General features: G+C 35.5%; 1 protein-coding gene and 1 pseudogene across 5 annotated transcripts in view; both read right to left on the bottom strand.

Moving 5' to 3' along the window:
- The window catches only part of CFAP47 (cilia and flagella associated protein 47), a 509395-nt gene that overhangs the window by 298192 nt on the left and 187002 nt on the right, over positions 1 to 24201 (bottom strand). For all 5 annotated transcript variants that reach the window (XR_003133488.3, XR_003133486.3, XM_025439582.3 and 2 more), the window contains exons 31-33: positions 17540 to 17621; positions 15668 to 15754; positions 6108 to 6300 (exon numbers count right to left, since the gene is read on the bottom strand). Coding sequence is in view for 3 of the 5 variants with exons in the window: in XM_025439582.3 (XP_025295367.3) it covers positions 6108 to 6300; positions 15668 to 15754; positions 17540 to 17621 (362 nt within the window). In the remaining 2 variants the exon portion in view is untranslated. The remainder of the gene's footprint in view (positions 1 to 6107; positions 6301 to 15667; positions 15755 to 17539; positions 17622 to 24201) is intronic.
- Positions 8919 to 9577, bottom strand: LOC112651798 (cytochrome c-like; annotated as a pseudogene).

Genomic DNA, 24201 nt, shown 5'->3' with positions numbered 1-24201 from the left:
TATATTTCTTGTGGTGAACGAAGATTTATGTTATTAGGTACCTCTGCACTATTTAATCTTATTCTCTATTTTTAAATTTGCACATATTAGAGTTTTTAACCTTCACTGTACACCAGAGCCACCTAGAAAGCTTTTAAAAGCTGCAGATGTGCAGGCAACACCCCCACAGATTCAGTTTCAGTTGGCCTGGAGTGGGGCATCCATTTTCATTTTTTTAATTTCCCAGGTGATTGCAAAAGGGCATCCAGATTTGAAAACTCACTCTTGGTGGATGAAAAGGGAAATGAGATATCTCTCTGGACATTAGGAAAGAATTTGCAAGAATTGCACAGATCTAAGCTAAAGAAGAATTAACATTTTGAAGGAGTAGCATCACACAATGATACTTAACATGAGCCTTGGAGGTCAAACTGCTTGGATTCAAAGCCCAGTCACACACTTTCCTAGGAAAATAAATTAACCTCTCTGCCTTAGTTTTCCTGTTAATAATAGCAATAGTTACTTGATCGTGTTGCTTATTCTGAGGATTAAATAAACCATTATATGTAAAATTCTTAGTTCTTTAATCAGCATACTACAAAATACTGTGAAAATGAGTAATGGAAATCTCATTTAAAATTGAGTTAGGGAAGCCCTGAAGGGGGAATCAAAGTAGTACCAGTCACCGCAGCCTGCATAACAAGCAGGAAAAAGGAAGTATTTTATCTCTTGCTCTTAAGGAAAAGAAGGAAGACCCTTCCCTGCCCCAGCAATAATGCATCTGTAACCAATGAAAAACCACCACATCCTCAAACTCTTGTTCCTCTCCAATGAACTTCTGTTCAAAACAACCCTCCTCAATTTCCTCCTAAACCTAATAAAAGTTGATCTTCCCCTTTTCCCCTTGTCTCTTCATACTTCCTATGGTTTGCCATAGTCTGCTTGTCCAGAATTGCCATTCCTCTGCTATTCTCAAATAAATTCATTGCCTTAATAAAATTATTATTTTTAAGGTTGACAATACCAAACATCCCTCTCTCCTGACTAATAAAAGTGGTCATTGCTTTTCTACCAATTAAAGAATTGACCTCAATTATAGTCTTCTTTCCTCGAGATAAGATTTATTAAGTTACCGATAGAATTACCACTGCCCCTGATAGCATACAATTAAGGTAAATCCTTTTTTCCTTGAACCTGTCCCCAATTTACCTAGGCAATGCACAAATCCTGTCTTCCATATTATCTTTTACTGTGAGACACTCCATGATTCTTCATAATGTATGGTCTGCCTCATTGCAATGAGCATTGAAAAGAATTCCTTCAACTATCCATGTGTTCCCAGTGGTCTCTGGCTCAGAGCATTGACATTGAGTAGGTATGAACATGAAAGACAGAATGTGGTCTGGTTGTGGATGAATTTTTACATCCTTCATTTTCCAGGACACATGGATATTGACTTGGTTTGCCTTGATTTATTAAACCACACTGCTAATCCACTGGAAATGGCTTAACTTTCTGTTCTCATATTTGTTTGACTGCTTGGCATTTCTCTGAATTTAGTGTTGAGTTTCACACTAATCATGACTTCTACATATTGACTGACAGTCACATTCCCAATATAAAACATTCTAAATGTAACATTAAAATATCAAATTATACCATTTCTATCATCTATGTGCATTTTAATCTTGCATCATTGACAATAAATATTTAATGCTAAGCATTAAAGGGATAATTTGGAACTTCTGAAAAAATATAAAACTCTTTGTAAATAATGACTATTTTCTGGTTTAATAAAGTTGAAAATTAGACACATTTGAAACAACCAACATATACATATTTAAGACCTCAATACTACATTAGTTTTAAGAATAGATACCATTAAAAGGCCAGTACAGTTTCCCAAATGTGTACTGAATATTGTTTTTTTTTTTGAATATTGTTTTTTTTAAAGATTTTATTTATTTATTCATGAGAGACCCAGAGAGACAGGGGCGGAGACATAGGCAAAGGCAGAAGCAGGCTCCGCGCAGGAAGCCTGATGTAGGACTCAATCCCAGGACTCTGGGATCATGACCTGAGCCAAAGGCAGACACTTAACCGCTGAGCCACCCAGGTGCCCCTGTACTGAATATTGTTTACTTTAACAAACTAGCCCATGATAAATGAAATCAAGGATACCTTTAGATAGTATATAAAAGAAAAGATAAAATATATTTATGACTGCTTCACAAGAAAAAATAGAATAAAAACTATTTTCCATTCATAAGAACTACAATTGTTACTTCATAAAAAAATGTTAAAATAAGCATCAGTTAAATATTATAAGTATTTTGTAGAATAAAGCTCCTTTGAACAGACAGTTCAAAATGCTCCAATTTTGGGATTTTTGTTAAAAGCACAGTCAAATGAAAGTACTTAGTCCTCTCTGAAATTAAACTCTGTATTACAAAAATGGTCTGTTGCGGTTCTCAAAATCACCAGGTAATTATAGGATGATAAAATTTCCATTAGCAATCAAATATAGCAATTAAAGAAAAGGGTCCAAAAGAATAACAAACAGGATATTTTATCACAGGCATGATCTACTGAAGAAGAAGTTGTCACAAAGTTGAAAAAAGAAGGTTCATCAGTGAAAAACACTATTGTGTTAATGATAAAGAGCTTAAGTACATATAATACAAAGAGCTAGCGGGAACAAGAGGATAAGTGGTATAAGGGCAAATATACTCCCTGGCAAGCCCTAAAAAGGTCCCCTACTTATACAAAACAAGTGTTCACTTATTACATGGAAAATGCTGTTGGACTTTCACAACTCTTAGAACAAATCACCATGTTATGAATTTTCAGACATAGGATGGGTAACTCTTTTTATTCGTGTTTTGGTTTGTTTGCTTTTTAACAGCGCCTCTGAGCAACTATCTATAGCTATGAAAGGAAACTCCCAAACTTGGACTTCCAGGCACCACATACTCTTGAACAAATTTATAGAAAGTCCAGGGTTAAGAAATCTCAGTGTCCTCTCAGCACTAAATTCAGCGTGTGCTGAACAAAAGCATGTGACCTCAGTGTACTTTGATCCATGGGCTTGCTGTGGCCACCAGACCAAATACCCATTTTATCATAGCAGTCACTGCCTTGGCCATCTCCCATGACTCTCCAAGGCCAACAGAATGAAGTCCTAAGACATTGTCCTGATATTCAAAGCCCTGGATGGCCAGTCTTCTGAACCAACTGATTCCAACTTTACCACTCCATACTCTCCTTGACAAGGAAACTCCCTCACTTATCACATCCTTCCTTGTTCCTACATCATTACAAAGAAATTCTAATGAGAAATATATGTCAGACTTGTCTTGACTGAGGTGGAGGTGCTGATAAAGACCTCTGCAGATATGTAACATGGAAGCCACTGCCCAACTCTCAAGAGTTTCTGGGAAAGCCATAAACAACTAAAAAATTATTTATTTGTTGCCCCATCATGCTGATCAAGGACAGACTATCCATAAAGATGACTCTGAAAGCTGCCAACTGATCAGTTTACCCCCAAAATTTATAAGCAAGGTCCACTGGTCTATTTTTTGCAATGTTTTCTCCTTCATTATCAAAAGAGAATTTTACAGGGTACAGCATTCTAGGTTAGAATTTTTTTCCTCTTAACACTTTAAATACTCTACTCTCTTCCTGACTGCATGATTTCTGAGTTCAATGTAATTCTTATCTCAGTTCCTCTATACATAAGGCGTTGTTCCCCATCTGTTTTCTTTCAAGATTCTTTCTTTATATTTGATTTTCTGCAATTTGAATGTAGTATTCCTAGCTATAAAGGGTTTTTTGTTTTGTTTTGTTTTGTTTTTTGTTTGTTTTGTTTTTTTTTAGCATCTATCCTGCTTCATTATTTCCTGATCTTTCTGGATCTGTGGCTTGATTAATTTGGGGAAATTTTCAGTTACTATTATGTTACAGAAATTATTATTTAAAGGAAAGGTTTTTAAGAAATACAATTGTAAATAAATACCATCCTGTGAACTATTTAAAAGCACTAAGGAAACCACTTTTTGTGACACTATAGCTTAACTGTTTCATACTTTAGTGTGCACCAGAATCACACTAATAAAACACAGATTGCTGGGCCTCTTTCTCAAGAGTTTCTCTCTCTCTTTTTTTTTTTTTTTTTGTTAAGATTTTATTTATTTATTCATGTGAGACACAGAGAGAGACAGAGACAGAAGCAGGCTCTTCACAGGGAGCCCGAGGCAGGACTTGATCCTGGAACGCCAGGATTACGCCCTGAGCCAAAGACAGATGCTCAACCGCTGAGCCACCCAAGCGTCTCTCTCAAGAGTTTCTCAATCTAAAGGTTCCAGGTGCAGCCCTACCCTCCACATGTTCACATACCAGTGAACAACAAAATAGACAAAACTGTTCCTGTTAAGAAGTTCACATTCTACTGGAGAAAACAGACTCTTCATTTTGTATATATAATTTTGGGAAAATGCTATTGAGAAGAACAGAGCAAGAAAGAGAAAGATGGAAGTCTATGCTATTTTAGAGAGGGTAATGGGAAAGCTTCTCAGATAAAGTGATATTTGAGCAGGGACTTGAATGAAGTGAGAAACGGAATCATGAAGACAAACAGGAAAATAATAGTCCAAGCAGAAGGAAGCAGAGAAAAATGCAAAGGCTTTGTAAAGGCATAAAATTCAGTATATTTTTTAAAGATTTTGTTTATTTACTCATAAGACACACACACACACAGAGGCAGAGACACACAAGCAGAGGGAGAAGCAGGCTCCATCCCGGGTCTCCAGGATCACCCCCTGGGCTGAAGACGGCGCTAAACCGCTGAGCTACCTGGGCTGCTGGAAAATCCAGTATTTCTTTTAAAAAATAAAAGAGGGCTAGTGCCTATAATGTATTATTCTAAAAATGCAGCAAACTATTTGAAACTAACTTGCATAGACCATTTTGTTGGTAAAAATAGAACCATATTACAACAAATGAATATACTAATTTCTGGTATATATACATATTTTATAGTACTTTGGTTAAGTTTTACACCATAGTAATCTAACTAATGATTTGAACTTTGTTTTTTATATTTTTAAAAAAGCCAAATACAGTTTTATAAAATATGAATGTTATTCAGAGATTCAAGTTGTATTATTTGTATATTATCAGCACATCAATTTGAAGGTACTAAAATATTCTATGTTTATTATTGCCTAATACCAATATATCAACATATCTGTTTCAATTTTGATGTCACTATGTTTGCTGAAGTAATGCCTTCAAGTTGAGAGCAATTGTAATTGAAAGTCTCATTTTAAATCACACTCTTAAATCCTCTTACTTCTAAAGTTTAAACTCTGAGGGTTTAGTATAAAAAATAAATTTAATGACTTAAACACAACCCCTTCTAAACATAAGAGGTTTGTATGTACTTGGAAGAGGGGGACTGAATTTAAGCCATAGAAACAACCAATATGCACACTGTCATCCACCTCACTATAATCAGTGGTTATGATGGAGGGAAAAAATACACTACACAGAAAATTGGAACTTAAAAAAGAAAAAAAAAATCCTGAAAGATCTTAGGGTGGAAATTTATAGAGCCTCATTCCACAAGGAAAGAACGAGGCAGTGGCCACCCAAACACTGAATGGGTCTCTCTAGGAACACCCACTTATCTCAATATTTGGACCTAATATGACCAACCTCCCCCCAGATTCATGAAGCATTATTGCACTCAGTGATTTCCAACATGACTGTCACAATGACATGTAAGACGTTTTCTGGTCAAATTTCACTTGATATCAACTAAGGACATACAAGGTTTGAGCACTGTCACCTAAATTTAATACTTTATAGAGCTGAAAATGCCAACAATGATATGAAGGCTATCTTTTGTAGAGCATCTCTACATAATTTTTATCATTTATTCTTCAAAATATATTAAAGAAGCATCTTTTATTATTTCCATCTACATGTAAGGAAACTGATCTTGAAGATGTTAAGAGATCCCGTTTGCAGAAAAAAGTAAGGCCTAGAATCCATGGGTTCTGAGTCCAATTCTACATTGTCACACTAAAATTGGTAATAATTTATTTAAAGAAAAAAATTCTCACCTTTGTGACAGTTTTTCCATATAATATGTCGGGCATTCTCATAATTTGTGTTCATCCAATTAAGTAGAATCCTTTCAGGATTAGAATATATGTTGCTGGATGAAAAACAAGGATTGACTTTTGGAGAATTTTGCACAGGTATTGGGGGCAGATTATTGCTGCAGTGTGGTACAACCCGGGATAGTACCAGAACCTGAAATTGAGAAAAAGGGAGAACCGTTACTAGAACTGAATGGCAAAATTAAAAATTAGTATTTGACTAATTAAATAAAGACTAAATAAAGCAAGTCATCAATATTTTCTGGTTAATTAATCCAATATAAAAGCAAAAGAAATCAGAAGACCCCCTATAAAAAAGATGAAAGTCAGGACACATGCAATAACAACTCACCTATCCAAATCTCAGCTATGTTTGAAATCCTCGTGGAGGTGGGCCAGCAAGTACATAATGCATATGTAAACAATCTGAGCTACAATCTGTGAAGTCTCAGAGTCTGTAAGCTTACTTTCTCCCACTTAGTTCATAAAAACCTGTTTGTGCACTTTAAGTCAGTGCCTATTTGTTTTTTTTTTATAGAAAAGTTTTGTAAGTTGGATATCTAGTCTTTTAGGCTACAACAAATGACAATAGGAAAAAAATAGGACAGTGATGAAAAGCGAAAGAGAATAGACATATGACAAGAGAATAAAGACACAAACTATTAAAAGCTAAAAAATAATTCAATTGTCCGAGCCCCATTTAGAGAAGAAATAGGCCTGTAGAGAGTCCTGTGGTAACTACTGCACAGGATACTGAGGCAATACGAATGTTTCAAACATAAATTGCATTCTAGCTAAGAGGTCAGAAGGTCTACTTCTATTCTTTCGTTCAATTATGACGTACTGAGTGCATGATATGAAGCCATTTACTGTGCTTGGAAATAGGAACATGACAGTGAAACAATGCAATCCCTAGCTCAAGTATATTTAGAAATATACTTAATCCGAAATGGTGGATTTTCAAAATATTTTAAAAGGTAAAGCGTAAGAGGTAGAACAACAATTTAAAACATGCTATTAAAGCTAATTCCTTTTCCAGAGTTCCCAAGAACAAGGTCATACCATGTCTCCATTTGTCAGTGTTTCTGCCTCATCTAAAATTCAAGCTGTTTTTCTACCAGGAAATGACTCTTATATTTTTGGACTATGTTTAAAGAAAATAATATTTTAGAAGTAATGATTGGTCTCATAATGAATAAATGGAATAGTAATGAGAAAATGTCAAGTACTTCCCCATCAAAAAACTGAATACCAAATAGATAAAGACATGAGGTGAAACTTTAATTTTGCTAATCTGTTACAATTTCACAGAATGTTCTAAACTGTGTATAAATTATTCTAGTAAATCTTAACTCAAAATGTAGCCCAAAAAGGCACAATTAATTTAAGTAGGGGAATTAGAAAATGTCAGACCAGATTTAATTTGTAGAAGTTTACCTTTTCTTTGATCTAATAGAAGAATATAAGAAACATTGCTCAAACATACCATAAATGTTTATCACACCAACAAAATTTATTGCAGTCACTTAAGTCTAAATATTATCAAGATCACAAATTTGTTGTAAAGGGAATATAATTTAAGTCCACAGAGTAAGAATTACAAAAACAACAATAATTTTAAAAGGCAAATAGAGAAAGAAAATTTAAAAAGCAGTATTCATGTTTGCTCATCAATAGCCCCTACCAAAGAGGACAACCTGGATGTGATATGGGGGTGAATACATAAGCTTCAGTTAAGACAGGAAATAGAGGAAAAGCACCAAGAGAAGACTGAATCTACCGGGGAGTTTCCTGGTGGTGGAAGGCACAGCAGCAATCTGACCTCAGCTCTAAGGCACAGCACACGCCATCCACAGGGATCAATCACTACAGGGGTTCCAGGAAACCCAGGATGCACCTGTTCCTGATTTAAAGATAAAGCCCTGCAGGTCCAGAGATCTGTTTCCCCTTGTCTTCTCACTCCCATTACCCATAGCGGCTCCCGGCTCCTTAATCATCTCTTTATCAGATCTCCTTCCCTCTCAGCCTATATGCTAGTTTTTCTCAGAAGATCCATCATCACTACTTAAAGAGCAAATGGATGACATCTTAAATGAAAACACTGCAGTGTCCTACCACTTGTCCAAAAGTTCTTGCATCAACACTCACTTTTCTTCCTTCTCTATAACCACAAAGGATGAGCTATCCCTTCTCTTGCATTAGATACCAAATCTACTCATCATCTTTGGCATAGTTCTGCATCAGTTGTCTTTTTTTAGCTTTTGGATCCTTAACTCCTCCCTTCTTACCAGTTCCTTTTTAGTAATATCAAAACATGCCTACTTACACTCAGCTTTTAGAGAGCTCTCCCAAACTTGGCTTCTCCCTGATTCTTTTATCTGTTCCCTCTACCAGTTATAACTCATGAAAGAGTTTTCTACCCTACTGTCTCCACATTTATTCCTTTTGCTCATCAAACCAAAGTCCATCTAATAACCTTCCCCTAATTAATCATTTCAGGCATTCACCCTGAAAGTGCTTTTGGCATCTTTGTTGTCCAATACAACAGACAATTTTATCTATCTATGTATCTATTTATTTATTTTTAGATGCAAAGAATTTTAATTAAATTAGCATAGTTAAGACTAAAAAGATAAAGTGGACACTGCCAGCTTATCTTCAGCCATTGCCTTTAATAGGCTAGGGAATACAGCTTGAAACACAGCTGAGTCTTGCTGTTCTGAGACAGTGAAGGGATTTCCTCAGTATTTAAATATATTAATATGACCGTTATATAAATCTAAATATAAAACCAATCTATACATTTGGAGGTGGCTTTTACCATCTCTCTGAAAAGCTACACATCCCTAATCAATTCCAATCATATTTTTTAGAAGGGGAAAACAGTGACAGCACTTGCTAAACCAGAATTACTATCAAAGTTCAAAAAACTGATCATATTCATTTAACCACAAGCCAATCTTATTTAAATCAGGACTGTCCAAGAGAAACATTCTATCAGCCACTCATGATCTGAATTCTGGTCAATGAGATCAACTTAGATATGGTACACATAAAAAAAGTCATGACACATTTTTGTTTTGTAATAAATAAGGTGATGGCCAACTATTACTCCTTAGTAGCTTTTTTTTTTTGAGATAAGCTATTAAGTCTGTTCTTTCCTCTGTCTTCTTAATGCCAGCGAAGATCATTTTTGTTCCAGGGATGTATTTCTTGGGATTCTCCAAATACTCCATCAGGGTCTCCTTTCCCCAGGTGATGCCTTTGTTCTTGTTGGCACCCGTGTAAGAAAATCCAGGGGCCTGACCAATCTTTCATCCAAATAAACCATGGAGGTTTGGCCCAGTCTTGTGCTTGCCTCCCTTCCACAGTATGGCACTGGGGGCACACTTCTGAACAAAAATCTTCTTGCCCTTCTCAACATCACCCATTTTTGAGTAGCTTTTCTGTCACGCATGAAACAAAGAAGCCCATTTGCAAGCTGGACGTCCTGCTCTCTAACCAACAGACAATTTTAAATCAATATCTTAAGCAACCTCTCAATTTCATCTGATAACACGTCCTTCCTCAAAGATTTTCTTCCCTCCTTGTTCATGATACCATAAAGTATTACTGCTATCTTTTTGCCTATTTCAAGCTCATTTTGCAGGATTCTCTTTCCTTACCTATTTAAATACTGGGTTTTAAAATAGATATTGGGTTCCTAACCAATGATATCTTTTCTTTAAACTTTATAGGTCTGTTTCTCCCAATTTTATCTCCCAGAGACCACTAAATATGCATTAAGAAACCACAAAGACCACCAATTGTTGTAATTAAAAAATGAAGATTCAACAGGATATTTAGAACATTATGTTAGTAGTAAAATGAGAATAATTATAGCTTCATATCAGTGAGATGAATGATATTGTTACTATCTCTATCAAGGTATTTATATCTACCTAGATGATTAATGTATTGAGCTATATCACTTTATATATTCAGTAATCTCTTTTCTTACTATGTCCACCAAATGAGAAAATCCTACCTCATAATTACAGGTTAACAGAATAGATGCTCAGTTTGATTGTTATGGATAGTGAGGCCCAACATGAAGCCAGAAATTACGGAGATATCTTTTTATTAAAGTCTACTTCATCTTCTTTCAAATACCAACTAAATGCTAAGCTGGTTCATGATCAAATCACACTGAAAAGCCAAAAGTAAAAACACTCAACTCGGGAAATTGCATTAAAGATAATAGCACTCTACTTTTCAGTGGCATTCATCTTTGGGAAAAGTTTCTTCAGCTTCCATTGTCAGGAGCTCAATAACTTATACAGTATCTTTGTGGAAATTAGAAAGTGGCACACTCTCTGAGAAATTGTTGTCCTGATGGTATCCTTATTTAAAGTAAAAGCACCCCCCCCCCCTTAATTGTTGAGACGCAGCTTCCAATAGTGTCCATAGCCTTAATGAGCAGCATGTAGGCTGGATTTCAGCTCCCAATTATCAACTCAGCTGTGCAGAAACTACATGATCATATTCAGATTATCTGTCAATTCAACAGTTCAATACATTTTTTTCTCCAACTAATCTTGGGAAAAAGCCAAACTTTTGATGCTTTAGTGATTTGTACCACCTTAAAAATAATGATATTCAAATCTTATAGGTATATGTCCAAGACATGAAAGCATCATGTGATGCATCATTTGAACTAGCCACTTAAAATAATGAAAATGATAAATGCAGAAAAACATCAGTGCTAGGAAGATACTGTATTTCATCTCACTATTGTTGGAAAAATGCATGTGAGAGTGACCTTCTTTTTATAATCTGGACATCTCAAAATTGGAAATAAAGACCTTGAATTTACAGAGATCACGAAGCAATTAGGTAACTCAGTAGCCTTAGATTGACAGTACTTAAAAATTTTCTATTTCCTTTAACAATGAATTCACAACAGAAACATATTTTAATGACTTACATTTCCCTATGAATAAGGGTTCATTTGCAACACCCTTTCTTGTGACCAATGGCTAATCGTCTATTAATATGTACCACCAACTGATTTTCTCCCAGTTACATTATAAATTAATCTTAAATTAATGACAAAGAATCATTCCTCCAAGAGCATGGGCTTTCGCTGATAGAGAATAAAACATCATCATATATTTCTTTCTTTTGCATATATTTATCACACATGCAAATGTGTTCATACATTGCCTTATATTCAACCAAAGTACGCAATATTTGCTATTACATGTGAGAATAATTGTGTTTCCATGTTGCATGCCACTGATATTGTGGCACATCCTACAGAGCCATTTAATAAAAGAATTTCATCATTTTTACTTTCCAACCATGTTTTATTGAAGCTCATTTTAAATATTCCACACAGGGGCACTTCAGTGGCATAGTTAGTTAAGTGTCTGACTCTTAGTTTTGGTTCAGGTCATGATCTCAGGGTCGTTAAATTGAGCCCCCATCAGGTCCTGCACTCAGTGTGCAGTCTGCTGGAGATTCTCTCTCTCCCTCTCTCTCTCCCTCTGCCCCTCTCCCCCACACTTTCTTTCTAAAATAAATAAATAAACCTTTAAAAATAAATAAATATTCCTCACAAATATGATCCCTTGTACTATTTTTGCTTGTCTTCTATAGGGACATGAAATTCTAAATAATGCCTGAGTATAACTGGTATCTTATCTACCTTTAGCAACAAATACTCTAATTTTATAGTATTTTGAATTGGTTTGGGGAAAATGTGTTTAAATTAACCATAAAGATCACTATTCTTTGTTTAGAAATATCAAAATATTTGACCCAATTGTGCCACTATTAAAAAAAAAACACACACACAACAACTTTATGGCAGACAATACACAGGGAACAAATGAATAAACAGTTTACCTAAACTTATTATTCAGATATTTATTATTGATCATCTTTTTCTTGTCTAGATTCTTCAGTAAAAATATCACATTCACTTCTTTCAGCACAGATTCATCCTTTATATCCACATGAGAGCCCTATTTATACACTTAAAACAGCATTGAGAATTTGAGTGTTTCTGTTATTGTTTTCAAATTCTCTTGTGCTTCAATGACCCATTTTTTAGCCATCAATACATTTTTTGTGAATTGGGAATATAATGCAAGAAAACAGCAACAATTAAACATGAACATTTAACAAGCAAAGGTAACCAAATGACACAAAATCAAATTGGGTGAGACAAGTTGTATACTATTATTCAAACTTTTAGCCAAGAAGAACTGACAAAGGCAATCCTGGAGTACATGCATGACCTCTAGGAATGAGAAAATGAAAATTTAAAGGAATTTGTGTGAAAATCACCATCTATTTATCCAACCTGTGAAACTCATCTCAACAACATTGTTTGCTTTTGCAAGAGAAATTGCCAATCTGCTTCTGATTTAATAGAGATTCTAGAGCTACCTAGGCTTTGGACACAAGACATGGAGAAACACAGCTCTGCAAATGATCTAACTGGGCACTTTTATCTATTCCTATGACTTTATATGGAATCAATGAAGAATCCCAGATCTGTGCTGCCACCCAGATCTCTTTCCTGACTGAAGGATATACCCACATGGTAATGAAACAGGGTAGCATAAAACAGCATAACCAAAATTATTTTTTTATGCTTTCTTGCCCTATCTCATCCTCTATTCTCAACAAAATCCTGTTATTATCCCTTGTCTTACCATTTCAGTGACTGGGATCAAATTCCATTCAGTCACTCCAGTAAGACCCACTGTCGTCTTTTACCTCTCTGTTTTCTTCACCCATCAAGATCTAATGATTCACCAAGTCCTACTGAGACTGAGTTCTATTCCTAATATTTACAAAAGCTGCTCCTTTCTCATTTCTCCCACTACCAACAGTATTCCCAGTACCAGGCACTTAATTACACCCCCAAACAGTTTCCACACTGTACCAGAGTGATCTCTCTAGAATGCAAAGCTGATTATGTCAGCCTCTGTTTAAAATCTTTTAGGAGCTCAGTACTCTGACCCTGGGCTAAAGTCCATGAAGTTCAGATTCCTTGGTTTGGCTTATGAAGTCAATTATGATCTAATTTGTGACTGGGATCACAGTCTATCCCTCCTACCCCCAGCCATAGTGTGCTTCTTCCTCAGAATCAAACATATCTAACCTCAGGCATTTCCACATTTAATTCCCTTTGCCTTGACAAATGTTACTGTCTTGCTCCCCAACAAAATTCATCTACAACCTCCTTACAAATTGTACACACACACTCCCTCTCTCACCTATGCTCCAACCCTTCACCCTGCCTGGAAAACTCCTAGTCATTTTTCAGGGTCAGGTTAAATTGTTAAATTGTTTTTTTTTTTTTTTTTTTTTCCCTAGGAACCTTCCCCAAGGCACAGGAAAGGTAGGTTCCTCTCTATGTGCACTGACCCTTAGTTATTTGGGCTTACCTCATCATAGCAGTTTCATCATTCCTTGTAATTATATATGAATAGTTACTTATATACTTCAGGACACAAAATCCTAGAAGAGACAGACTATATCAAGTGTACCCCTAGAGCTTAGTACAGTGCCTGCACCATAATAGTTGTTAACTGATTTATTCAACAAGTATTTGTTAAGCAAGTACTATGTAGCTGACACACTATCAAATTCTGAGTTTACAAGTAACATTTGGTTTTTAAATTCATAGACTTATAGGTTGGGAAAGATAAATTATTATTATTATTTAATAATTATATAAATTATTATTATTATTTATTATCCCTAAACATATCTATCAATGCATGCATTGATAAATGAATGAATAAGTGAATAAATCTCACAAACTGAAATTAGGACTAGTTTGTCCATAAAGTAGGGCATTTTCTGCCCTTCTGTTTTAGAGTTGCTCCTTTTTCTCAGCAGGCAACATTACAGATGATACAGACTGGAGTTAAGAAAGCAGAAAAGAAAACTTCTTTTCCCAAATCTAAGTTTGGCTGAGAATCACAAATACCCTCATACATCCTTCAGGGAATTACTCAAGAAAAAACATGATTTCTCCCCTTGACATCTTGCAAAAAAGGCAGGGCAGGCTGATGGAAGAAGAAGAGGAAAGGAGTAAGAATCATGCAGCAGAAGGAACTCTCTACAGGGTAGGCTGGGTAGCTGACTGCAGTAGAGGCTTTTGGCTACCAGACAGCAGCAAGAGAGCCTTGGGTTTCTGTGCCCCAGCAGAGAACAAAGAAGAGATAAACTTTATCTACATGACATGTTTTGATATGACTAAAATCAGATGATCTGGGAAGACAGTATGTATGCCTGTGGACCTTTGTTTCCTCATCTCAAAACTGGAGATTAGGATGCCTCGGTGACTCAATGGTTAAGTGTCTGCCTTCAGCTCAAGGTGTGATCCAGGGGCTCCAGGATGGAGTCCCACATCAATTTGGCTCCCTATAGGGAGCCTGTTTCTCCCTCTGCCTATGTCTCTGACTCTCTCTGTATCTCTCATGAAAAAATAAAATCTTAAAAAAAAAAAAAAACAAGATTATTGCTTGTGAAGAGTAAACAGGCTCACATTTAAAAAGCTTCTCGTGACAAAGAGTCTGACATAAACTATATAGTATTTAGTTATTAGTTTTGTCCTTTCCTTTCAGTGACTAATTGCTACTTCTCTTTAATTTCTCCCTCATTTTAACACCCTTGTCCCACAGCTCACCTTACCTGTGGTTTCAACTTGCAAAGACAGAGCAAGAGCCTCCACTGGTCTTAGTGGGGAAGCTCTGCGGTGCCACAGTTAGAAGCCTAGAAAATAATTCTCGGGACTGAAGTCAGCACTTTTTTATGCAAAAAAAGGCTCATGATGTCGAAGGAATAATTTATGCTATGTTAATCTACCTACACATGCAACTTGGCATGAAGTAAACTGGAGAGTTTCATCAAAACCTGGTCTCAAAAAAAAACAAAAAAACAAACAAACAAAAAAAAAAAACAAAAAAAAAACCTGGTCTCGTCTACTGGTGGATGATTCCTAGTAAATATCTCTCCAGAATAATATTTATAGCAAGAGTCTAGTGTGTAGTAGAGGTAGAAACCATAATTTTCACTATTATCCATTCTTTAACCCTTCCTTTTAGTACCAGAATATGACCATTGCTATCTATTTTAGGAACTACATTTCTCAACATCCCCTGCAGCTAGGTACAATCATACGACTAAACTCTACCCAAAGGAAATGATTCATCTTTTAGGTGACATCCTTAAATGGTATTTACTTTTCCTCCACTACTCCTTGATGTGTTCTTTCTTGTTCTGAGAAACTGTCCTAGAGATGAAAGCCCAGTACTGAGGCTGGAAGACACACCCTGCTGTCTCTAAACCACCTTTTTCTCAACAGTTTCATGAGAAAGAAAAATAAAAACTCTATCTTATTTGAGCCACTATGTTTCTGAATTCTTTAATTGGAAGTATCACCTATACCTTAACCGATACACTATTCAGGTACATCAACCAAAACAACCAGCAGTGAATAAGAGTGGAGATGTTACCTTGTATATCTGAAGGAATACATCTGTCCATGACCGTTTACTCCAGGCTTCAAACTGACTCATATCTATAACAATATAATGCTTTTCCTTAGGTATACAGGAACATGCAGGCAAGGTATTAGTGGAAGAATTTAAGGAAAAAATATTACAATGTTAATTAAAATGCAATGCAAATATAAGTTCAAAATTTTAACTACTTAGCATATAAGGTTTTTTTTTTTCTTTCTTTCTTTTTACAAAGTTTTGCATGCCCTATCTATACATTCATCAAGATCTCTAATTCCTCATGCACCGGTAACAGAAACTATCAACAGAGGTAACTTTCTGGAATGCATAGCCCCTTACTGAGGTTATAGATTTATCCACTCAATGTATCTACTAGCTTATTTGGTGACAGAAGTGGCAGAATGAGATGCAAAGTTATTCTGAACTCTGAGCCTGAAAAAGAAACACATCCTTTGGATAAGCCACTGTAACTCAGCAGAGTGTCAAAGGACAGGTCCCTGGTGGCACCTGGGTGGCTCAGTTGGTTGACCATCTGACTCTTGATTTTGGCTCAGGTCATGGGGTGAAGCCCCACATCAAGCTCCGTACTCAGCAGGGAGTTGCTTGAGAGTCTCTTTCTCCCTCTCCCTTTTCTTCTTCCCCCTCCACCCCACCAAATAAATAAATACATCTTAAAAAAAAAAAAAAAAAAGACAAGCCCTGGTTCTCCTGCTTGCATCATGTGTTGAGTATAGTAACAGAGCCACAACTAAAGTAGAGTTGCTTCAAAGCCTGCAGGCTCCTCCAAGAAATTCCCCTTTTCAATAGGTTTCCATAAAATGAACTGTATACTTTGACAATAACTAGACATGTCTTGCTCAATTTCTGCCTATTCTCTCCTTTAACTAAGGAAGGGAAGTGGCAAGTGGTGGGGAAATTAAATTTGTATTTTCCTTGGAAGATACATATTCTAAAAATTTAAGAAAACATTTACATAAGCACACACAATTCATTTCTAGATCCCCTAAAAGAAGCAATTACTTATATATTTAAGAAAGCCATATATTAATTTCTGCATAGCATAGGGGCCAAGGGCAGGCTAGGTGGGTCACTTTGGCACAAATATTGAATTTGAAGGAATTTAGGACAGGTACCCTCAAAACATACCACTTTGGCATATCGGCTATTTTCAGCTGAAGGCAACTGAGACACTCTGGGCTCAAGAGAAACTTTTGCCTCTCCCTTAACTCACAGAAGAATTTAAATTGGTGGTGGTGGTGGTAGGGTCTTTCCCAGAATAAGGGTTGTTAGCAGAGATAGATTTTACCTGAGTGACCCATCTGTATGGCAGGGCAAACATCTAATTACCAAACATCTACTCTTCTTAGCACCTGGTGAGGTGCATTCCTTCCCTTTGAAATCCCAGAGCCCTACCCCTTCTCCTTAGTTCAGAATGACACATATATACCTCATTTTGTCTTTGGAATTTCCATGTCTGTGTGGATTCCCCTTACATTTGCTATTAAATTTGATTTTCTCCTGCTAATCTGTTTCATGTCAATTTTATTCTTTGTCTAGCTAGAAGAACCTTGAAGGGAACAGGATATCCTTGCTCCTCAACAATAGGAACTCCACAAAGATTTTTAGACAGATATAAAAATGTGTGTATATGTCTGTGTGTATATATACATATATGTATATATATACATATATACACATTTAAATATTTATACACACACATAAATAAGCTGTCCAGAGAGGCATAATCCATAAGACATTTCATAAATAAAAATACCAGTATTTTAAAATGAAATCTTCTAACAAAGACCAAAGAACAGTCAATTTAATAACTGTGCAGATTATTCCCTAGAAATTGAATTGCCTTACTGTAATTTCAATCCACTTTTTATAATCTTCTGGTTCAAGCAGAAATTCTGGCAGTACATGAGAAATACATGCTCCTTGAGTGCTAAAATCAAAAAAGAAAAATCCAAATTATCATAGTATAATACAGTTTGCATACCACCTGCATTTGAACTTTATTTCAATATCATAGTTTATATGTGTATTGAATTTTAATTTTTATTTTTTTATTTTTTTTATTTTTTTTTAAATTTTTTTTTTAACTTTTATTTATTTATGATAGTCACAGAGAGAGAGAGAGAGAGAGAGGCAGAGACACAGGCAGAGGGAGAAGCAGGCTCCATGCACCGGGAGCCCGACGTGGGATTCGATCCCGGGTCTCCAGGATCGTGCCCCGGGCCAAAGGCAGGCGCCAAACCGCTGCGCCACCCAGGGATCCCTGAATTTTAATTTTTAAATTTAAAATTTATACAATTAGCTTTAACCCTTCCCTTAACAATGAAATGTGCATATGATGTTTCCTTTAGAGAATTAATAATAAGAAAGAACTTACTAAGTGCCTACAACCAGCCACATCTATCCTTATATGATAATGGAATAGAGAGTTATAGGACTTGGCTAACCATTTTATTGTTGCATAACATTATAAAATTGGAAAATATCTGGAAAAAGTTTGAATACAATAAAGCATCTAACAGACCATTAGTCACCCAATGCTCAGTGAATGCCACAACACATACCTGAATACAGAAAACCCCCAATATAACATAATCCATCACCTATTTTCTTTGATTATACAAATTTGTAGTAGTATATCTGTTGCAGCACATATATATTTATATTATTTTATACATTTAAAAGCATATATGAATATATATAATTTATCACATTTAAGATTATAGTTTTTTAGTTGGCATATTTCTTGAAATATTTTTTAAAGATTTATTGATTTGAGAGAGAAAAAGCGTGAGTGGGGGGTGAGAGGTAAGGGAGAGAGACAGAAAGAGAGAATCTTAAGCAGGCTCCACACTGAGTGCAGAGCCTGACACAGAACTCCATCTCATGACTCTGAGTTCATGACCTGAGTTGAAATCAAGAATTGATTGCTCAAACAATTGAGCCAATATTGAGAAATATTTTTATTCAAAGTCTTTATATGCACACCTATCACCACTAGAGCTACTTTCACAGAGTTTAACCCAGTTTTGGCAGGAGTGTTTCCTAGCAGGGATTTAAACATTTAGTTCTAACTCATTTGGTGAGCATAGAATGCCACCCACCATAAGCACTTATCAGAGAATGCCATATCTAGTACTCAACTCTGTAGACATTTTGCAGTCCTATCACTACTGAAAAAATGGGGAAAAGGAAAGGCCTCTAGATAATTCTGAAAGCTCAAACCTGGAAGGTAGCATAATGAATGAGAAGAAAGGGTAAAAGGAGAGACCAGAGTTCTAGAATTGTTAAGTTTGAGTTGGCCATGGGCCAGTGGAAGCTGGTAGAAGAAATTATGCTGCATACATAAAGCTCCTTTGTTTGAAGGTCAAACATCATCCCTTCTCTTTGATTTTCAAGCATTTCCCATCTGCATCTATATTACTCCTATGAATCTTCACTACACTGGAATGATTATAGATTTAAATAATATCTAATTTTAATGGAACACTATTCCTTAGCGGGAGTAGCTGACCTAAAGCATATTTAAGAACTCAAATGATATGATGGTCCATTAGGTTGAAATCTTAGAGGTAAAACAAAGACAGCTCAGAGACATATATAGCAGCTGGAATACTTCCTTGCATCCAAAGCAAATAAGGGATTTCAGAAGGAAATAATCACTTCTATTAAATGCTACTGAAAGCCTAAGAAAAATTATCAGGGAAGCATTAAACTGAAAGCTTCTTGAAGAAGGTGACCGTGTGATATTCATTTGAGTATTCCATAGTGGCCAGCAGAGGATAGGCCCTCAGTAAAATGTTGAGAATGGAGAATGAATTGTTTGCGTTATTAAAGACAATAGGCCCCAAATGGAGTCACTTATGCTAAGCTCCATGTCACCAAAGTGATTACTTCATTATGATTTTGGCTCTCCCAGAAATGGAATCTTAAACCAGTCAATCAGGAATCCCCTGAGCAGCATTAGTTAGGTAGTCTGCCTGACAGACCCCTACCATCCCTCCTAGAGAAAGTAACTTTGCAATAACCAATCTGCTTTTGTGCTGTAGGAATAGAAAACTTTTCCCTCTTTACCTTCTATGTTTTTTTGCTAGTCCAATAATCAAATTGACATAAGATACATTAAGAGGGGAAAAAAACCCTTAGATTTAATTACATACCTAGGAGAGCCCCACAAAGACGTGAAGACTGAGAGGCAGTCAGACAGTTGAAGGTAAGGAGAAGGGGGTAGGGGCCTGGGTCTTCAAAGGGGAGGAAGACAATTCACAGGAATACTAGAAGAGCAAATGTTTGGTAAACAATCATTTGCCATGCCAGGTAGTAAAGTCTGATATAAAAAGTTATCTCTGGTAATCGTTCTCTTCCTGGTACAGGCCCTCTGTAAATGCTTGTAGGCAATTAAGGGAGAGGTAAAAAGCTTTTCCTGAGTCTGCTGGGACTCAGTGGCCTTCAGCTCAAAATAATCCCCATGCCAAAGTGGCACATTTTGGGACAGCATATGCTGCTTCCCCATATTGTAAGTACGACTTCCTTGTTCTTGCTTCTTTCTGCCTATAAAATCTCTTGCCTTGTACAGCTCTTCAGCTTCCTTCTGTCTGCTAGATTGGATGCTGCCCAGTTCATGAATTCCAAAATAAGACTGATAAGAGCTTTAAAATTTACTCAGGTGTATTTTGTTCTTTCACAGCATTTTACCGACACTATTATGAAGTGAAGGGTAGCAGAATATTCCATCCCAAAATATACCTCTTTGGCATGCCAATTATTTGGAGAATCTGCAGAAAGGGAGAAGCTCTAAATACAGGGTAGAAGTCACCCTTTTGTAAGGGAAAACACACATTTATTTTAAAAATTTACATTAGAAAAGGGGCCCCACCAGGAAGAGATCTATTGTGAGGAGATAACTTTTTCACCTTAGAGATTTATCTGTGTGACAGGGTAACCTTTGTGTAACAAATATTTCCTCCTCTCACCATTCCTGAATTACCTCCTCCCCCTCTTGGCCCCCTTCTCTCTTTAAAGCCCTAAGCTCCTACCCTTTTCCATAGCTCAGAATGGTATAGAAGCCTCATCTTTTGGCTGACTTTTGAGTCTCAAATCTTTGTGGTGCCACTGTACTTACATACATACATAATCAAATTCTTTTCCTCCTGTCCTTTTATTATGGCGGGGGGGGGGGGAGGTTGGTCTCATCCAAGAACCTAGAAGGGTACAGGGGAAATTACTTTTCCTCTCCTACATGAGACTTGTCTTCTTTTCATTTTGAATATATCTCAAGACCTAACTTCATCAGTCCCTAAGGCAGTATTTACGATTGTCTTTATCAATAGATTTTATTATGTCTGCTCAGTAGTTTTAGAGTGTTGAGTTGCCTAATTGATTTAATCACACTTTTAAAATCTAGGTTTTCCATTTGAATATTTCTTCCAGGTTTACACTAAGTAGAACATAATAAAATTAGATGTAATGAGTTATTAAATTCTCAATTTGATCTCTAAAGATTTTTGAATTTCTCATTTATTGTACAAAATCAATATAATTTCACTTGTATAAAAGTCCTTACCCACTGTCATCAAATTCAAATGTGAAAGCTAATAACATTTATGATTACTTTGAATTTAGTACATTTATTTGCATGATGAAACATATGCATGAATCTTAGATCAATGACTCAATTTTAAGAACCATATTGCTATACTTAAATATTGAGGAATTTTATCACGGTCGACATATCCTGATAAGCATCTATTTGCTGATAAAAGAACAATAAATTTGAATGGCTTGGCATTAAGTCCAAAATCATTCTTCCATAATTGTGTCCTCACACCATAAAATGTCAAAACAGAAACTACCATGTAAATGTCAAGACCACTCACTGGGAGCTAACCAACAAAAGTGCTGCAAGAATAACATGACAATTCCAAGTACCACAGAATTTAATGACACTATCAGAAAACTGTTTCATTTCTATAGTGCACAAACAATAAAGATTTATTTAAGTGTCTGACGTTTTCCTTCAATTCACAGTTAATACTTCATTAGATATTAGAACACTACTTTCTTTCTTTTGGTAAATAATAATTATAATTAAAACCTTCTAAAAGAAAAGTCTTCTAAACACAACCTTCTAAAATAAAAATAGCATTAGAATGTTTGCCTTATTGAATTAAAGCATTTACTTTAATAAATCAATCATCAAAGACCAAGAATAGGACATGGTAAAATTAAAACAAAAGTTATGTACTTTCAATTTTAAAATTACAAAACCTTTTAAAATGTACCTATTTTATCTAATAAAGACATGCTTGATAAATATTGGTTTTCTGGACATTTTATGTCAATAAAATGTTTCTCTCTAATACAGCAACAGATTTTTAAAATATTCTATTTCAGTGATAATGGTATCACAAGAATCAGTTTTCAGTTTATGTTGCTAATGGCTATCATATTGAAGAAACTTAAGGAAACATTTTAGCATATGAAAGCCATAGATCACAGTTTATTGTACTTAAATTCATCCTCCTCCTCCTCCTCCTCATCATCATCTACAGTGTGTCATATAATACTTACTCTATTATTTCTAACTCTATTGTTTACCAAGTTTCGAATTATCATCTTCAACTTTACAGATATTGAAATTGAAGCTTAAACAGATTAACTTGTGGAAAGTCACAGGAGTACAAAAGACCTAGAATTTAAGCCTGCGTCTACCTAGTTCAAAAGCCATGCTTTTTTACCCAACTTCAGTGAATTCTCCCAGAATCACTCTTAGACTGCTGCTTTAAAATATTTTCATTCTTAGATGCAATTCCATTAAATAAGATACCATAGTGGTCATGTATAAGTAAGAAGGATATAATTTTTTTAAAGATAAAAGAAATGAAATGACAAATGGAATTAAATTTAATTATAAAGGGCGGTGAGTTGGTTTCCTAAGTGTATTTATTTTTGTGAATGAAAAATTTATTTAAAAATCAATGGTATTAGAAAGAGTTATAATAGTTTTATATTATGTGATATACTACATTACAGTTTCAATGCAGGATAAATAGTGGTTTTGTTCTGCTTCTGTTTTATAGTTTTATATTATGGAAATTATGAACAAAATAGTTTGTTTTTTCAGTGAAAGTTAATTATATCATAAAATTATTGTTGCATATAAATAAATTAAATTATATCAAAGGATATTAGGCATTGTGTTAGCTTGGTCTGTCATAACAGAATACAGCAGGCTGCATATACAATAGAAATTTATTTTCTCACAGTTGTGGAGACAAGAAGTCCAAGAACAAGATGTTGGAAAATTTGGTTGCTTGTGAACATTCTCTTCCTGGCTTGCAGACAGCTTAGAGTCCCATCTTTATATCATGAACCATGATTACATTCTTAAAGGTCCTGTTTCCAAATACAGTTGCATTGGGGGTTAGGGCTTCAACATGTGAATTAGAGGGAGACCCAATTCATTCCATAACATGCACAAATGACAAGAAACATTAAGTATATTCTTTCAAATATAAGGATAAAAATGTATTACAAAATATAATAACTGCTTTCAAAATAGTTATTACAACACATATGACATTTTTATGGGCTGAATTGTTTCCCCCCTCAAAAGTCACATGTTGAAATCCTTACACGGGTACTTCAGAATGTGACTATATTTGGAGTCAAGGCCTTTAAAGAGGCAATTAAGATAAAATGAGGTATTAGGATAAGCCCTAATCCAAACTTCCTGGTGTCCACATATGACCATGAAATTTGGACACACCGAGAGACATTTAGGGGTATGTGCACACAGAGGAAAGACCATGTGAGGACAGAGAGAAAGTCTGCAAGCCAGAGGCCTCAGGAGAGAACCAATCTGCCAACACCTTGATCTTGCATTTCCAGCCCCCAGAACTGTAAGAAAACAAATTTCTGTTGTTTAAGCCTTCCAGTCTGTTATTGGCAGCCAGGGCAAACTGATATGGATACAGGGGAATAAATGCCTTAATAATTAGTTATTTTTAAGAATTTACAGTTTAATATTATCAATAAAGTTCAATGTATAACTTTCATAGTATATACTCCTTCTTTTCCCAATTCAATCCTCTCTCACTGGTTACACCTTTTCTCCTGGAATTCAAGTGCTTTACCTTATCTTCTCTTATCCCTAATTTTTCATATTTCACAACATTTTCTCCATTCCTATATGACTATCCTGAGACCCAATTTCAAAGTTTTATTCCTTTCACCACACAAGCTCAAAAAGCAAGCTCTGTGAAAGACAATCTTAATAAATAAATATTTAATGAACATTGGCCCCATTCTTTGTTATTAAGGACCCTGGGTATTAGAGATGCCAGATGAATGAGATGTGCTTCCTGCCCCCCAGCTTGCACACAAATTAGGGAGGTATACTCACCTATGAATAAGTCAGTGGTATTGAAAATAATTGACAAAGTTACACACAGCTGTGCTATTTTCGTTAGCTGATAAAATCTTTATCATTCTCTCAACCAGATTAGATA

The sequence above is a fragment of the Canis lupus genome, chromosome X, assembly GCF_003254725.2.
Source record: "Canis lupus dingo isolate Sandy chromosome X, ASM325472v2, whole genome shotgun sequence".
Lineage (NCBI taxonomy): Eukaryota > Metazoa > Chordata > Mammalia > Carnivora > Canidae > Canis > Canis lupus.
The sequence above is the reverse complement of the archived record's forward strand: the minus strand, read 5'-3'. Positions and strand labels throughout refer to the sequence as shown.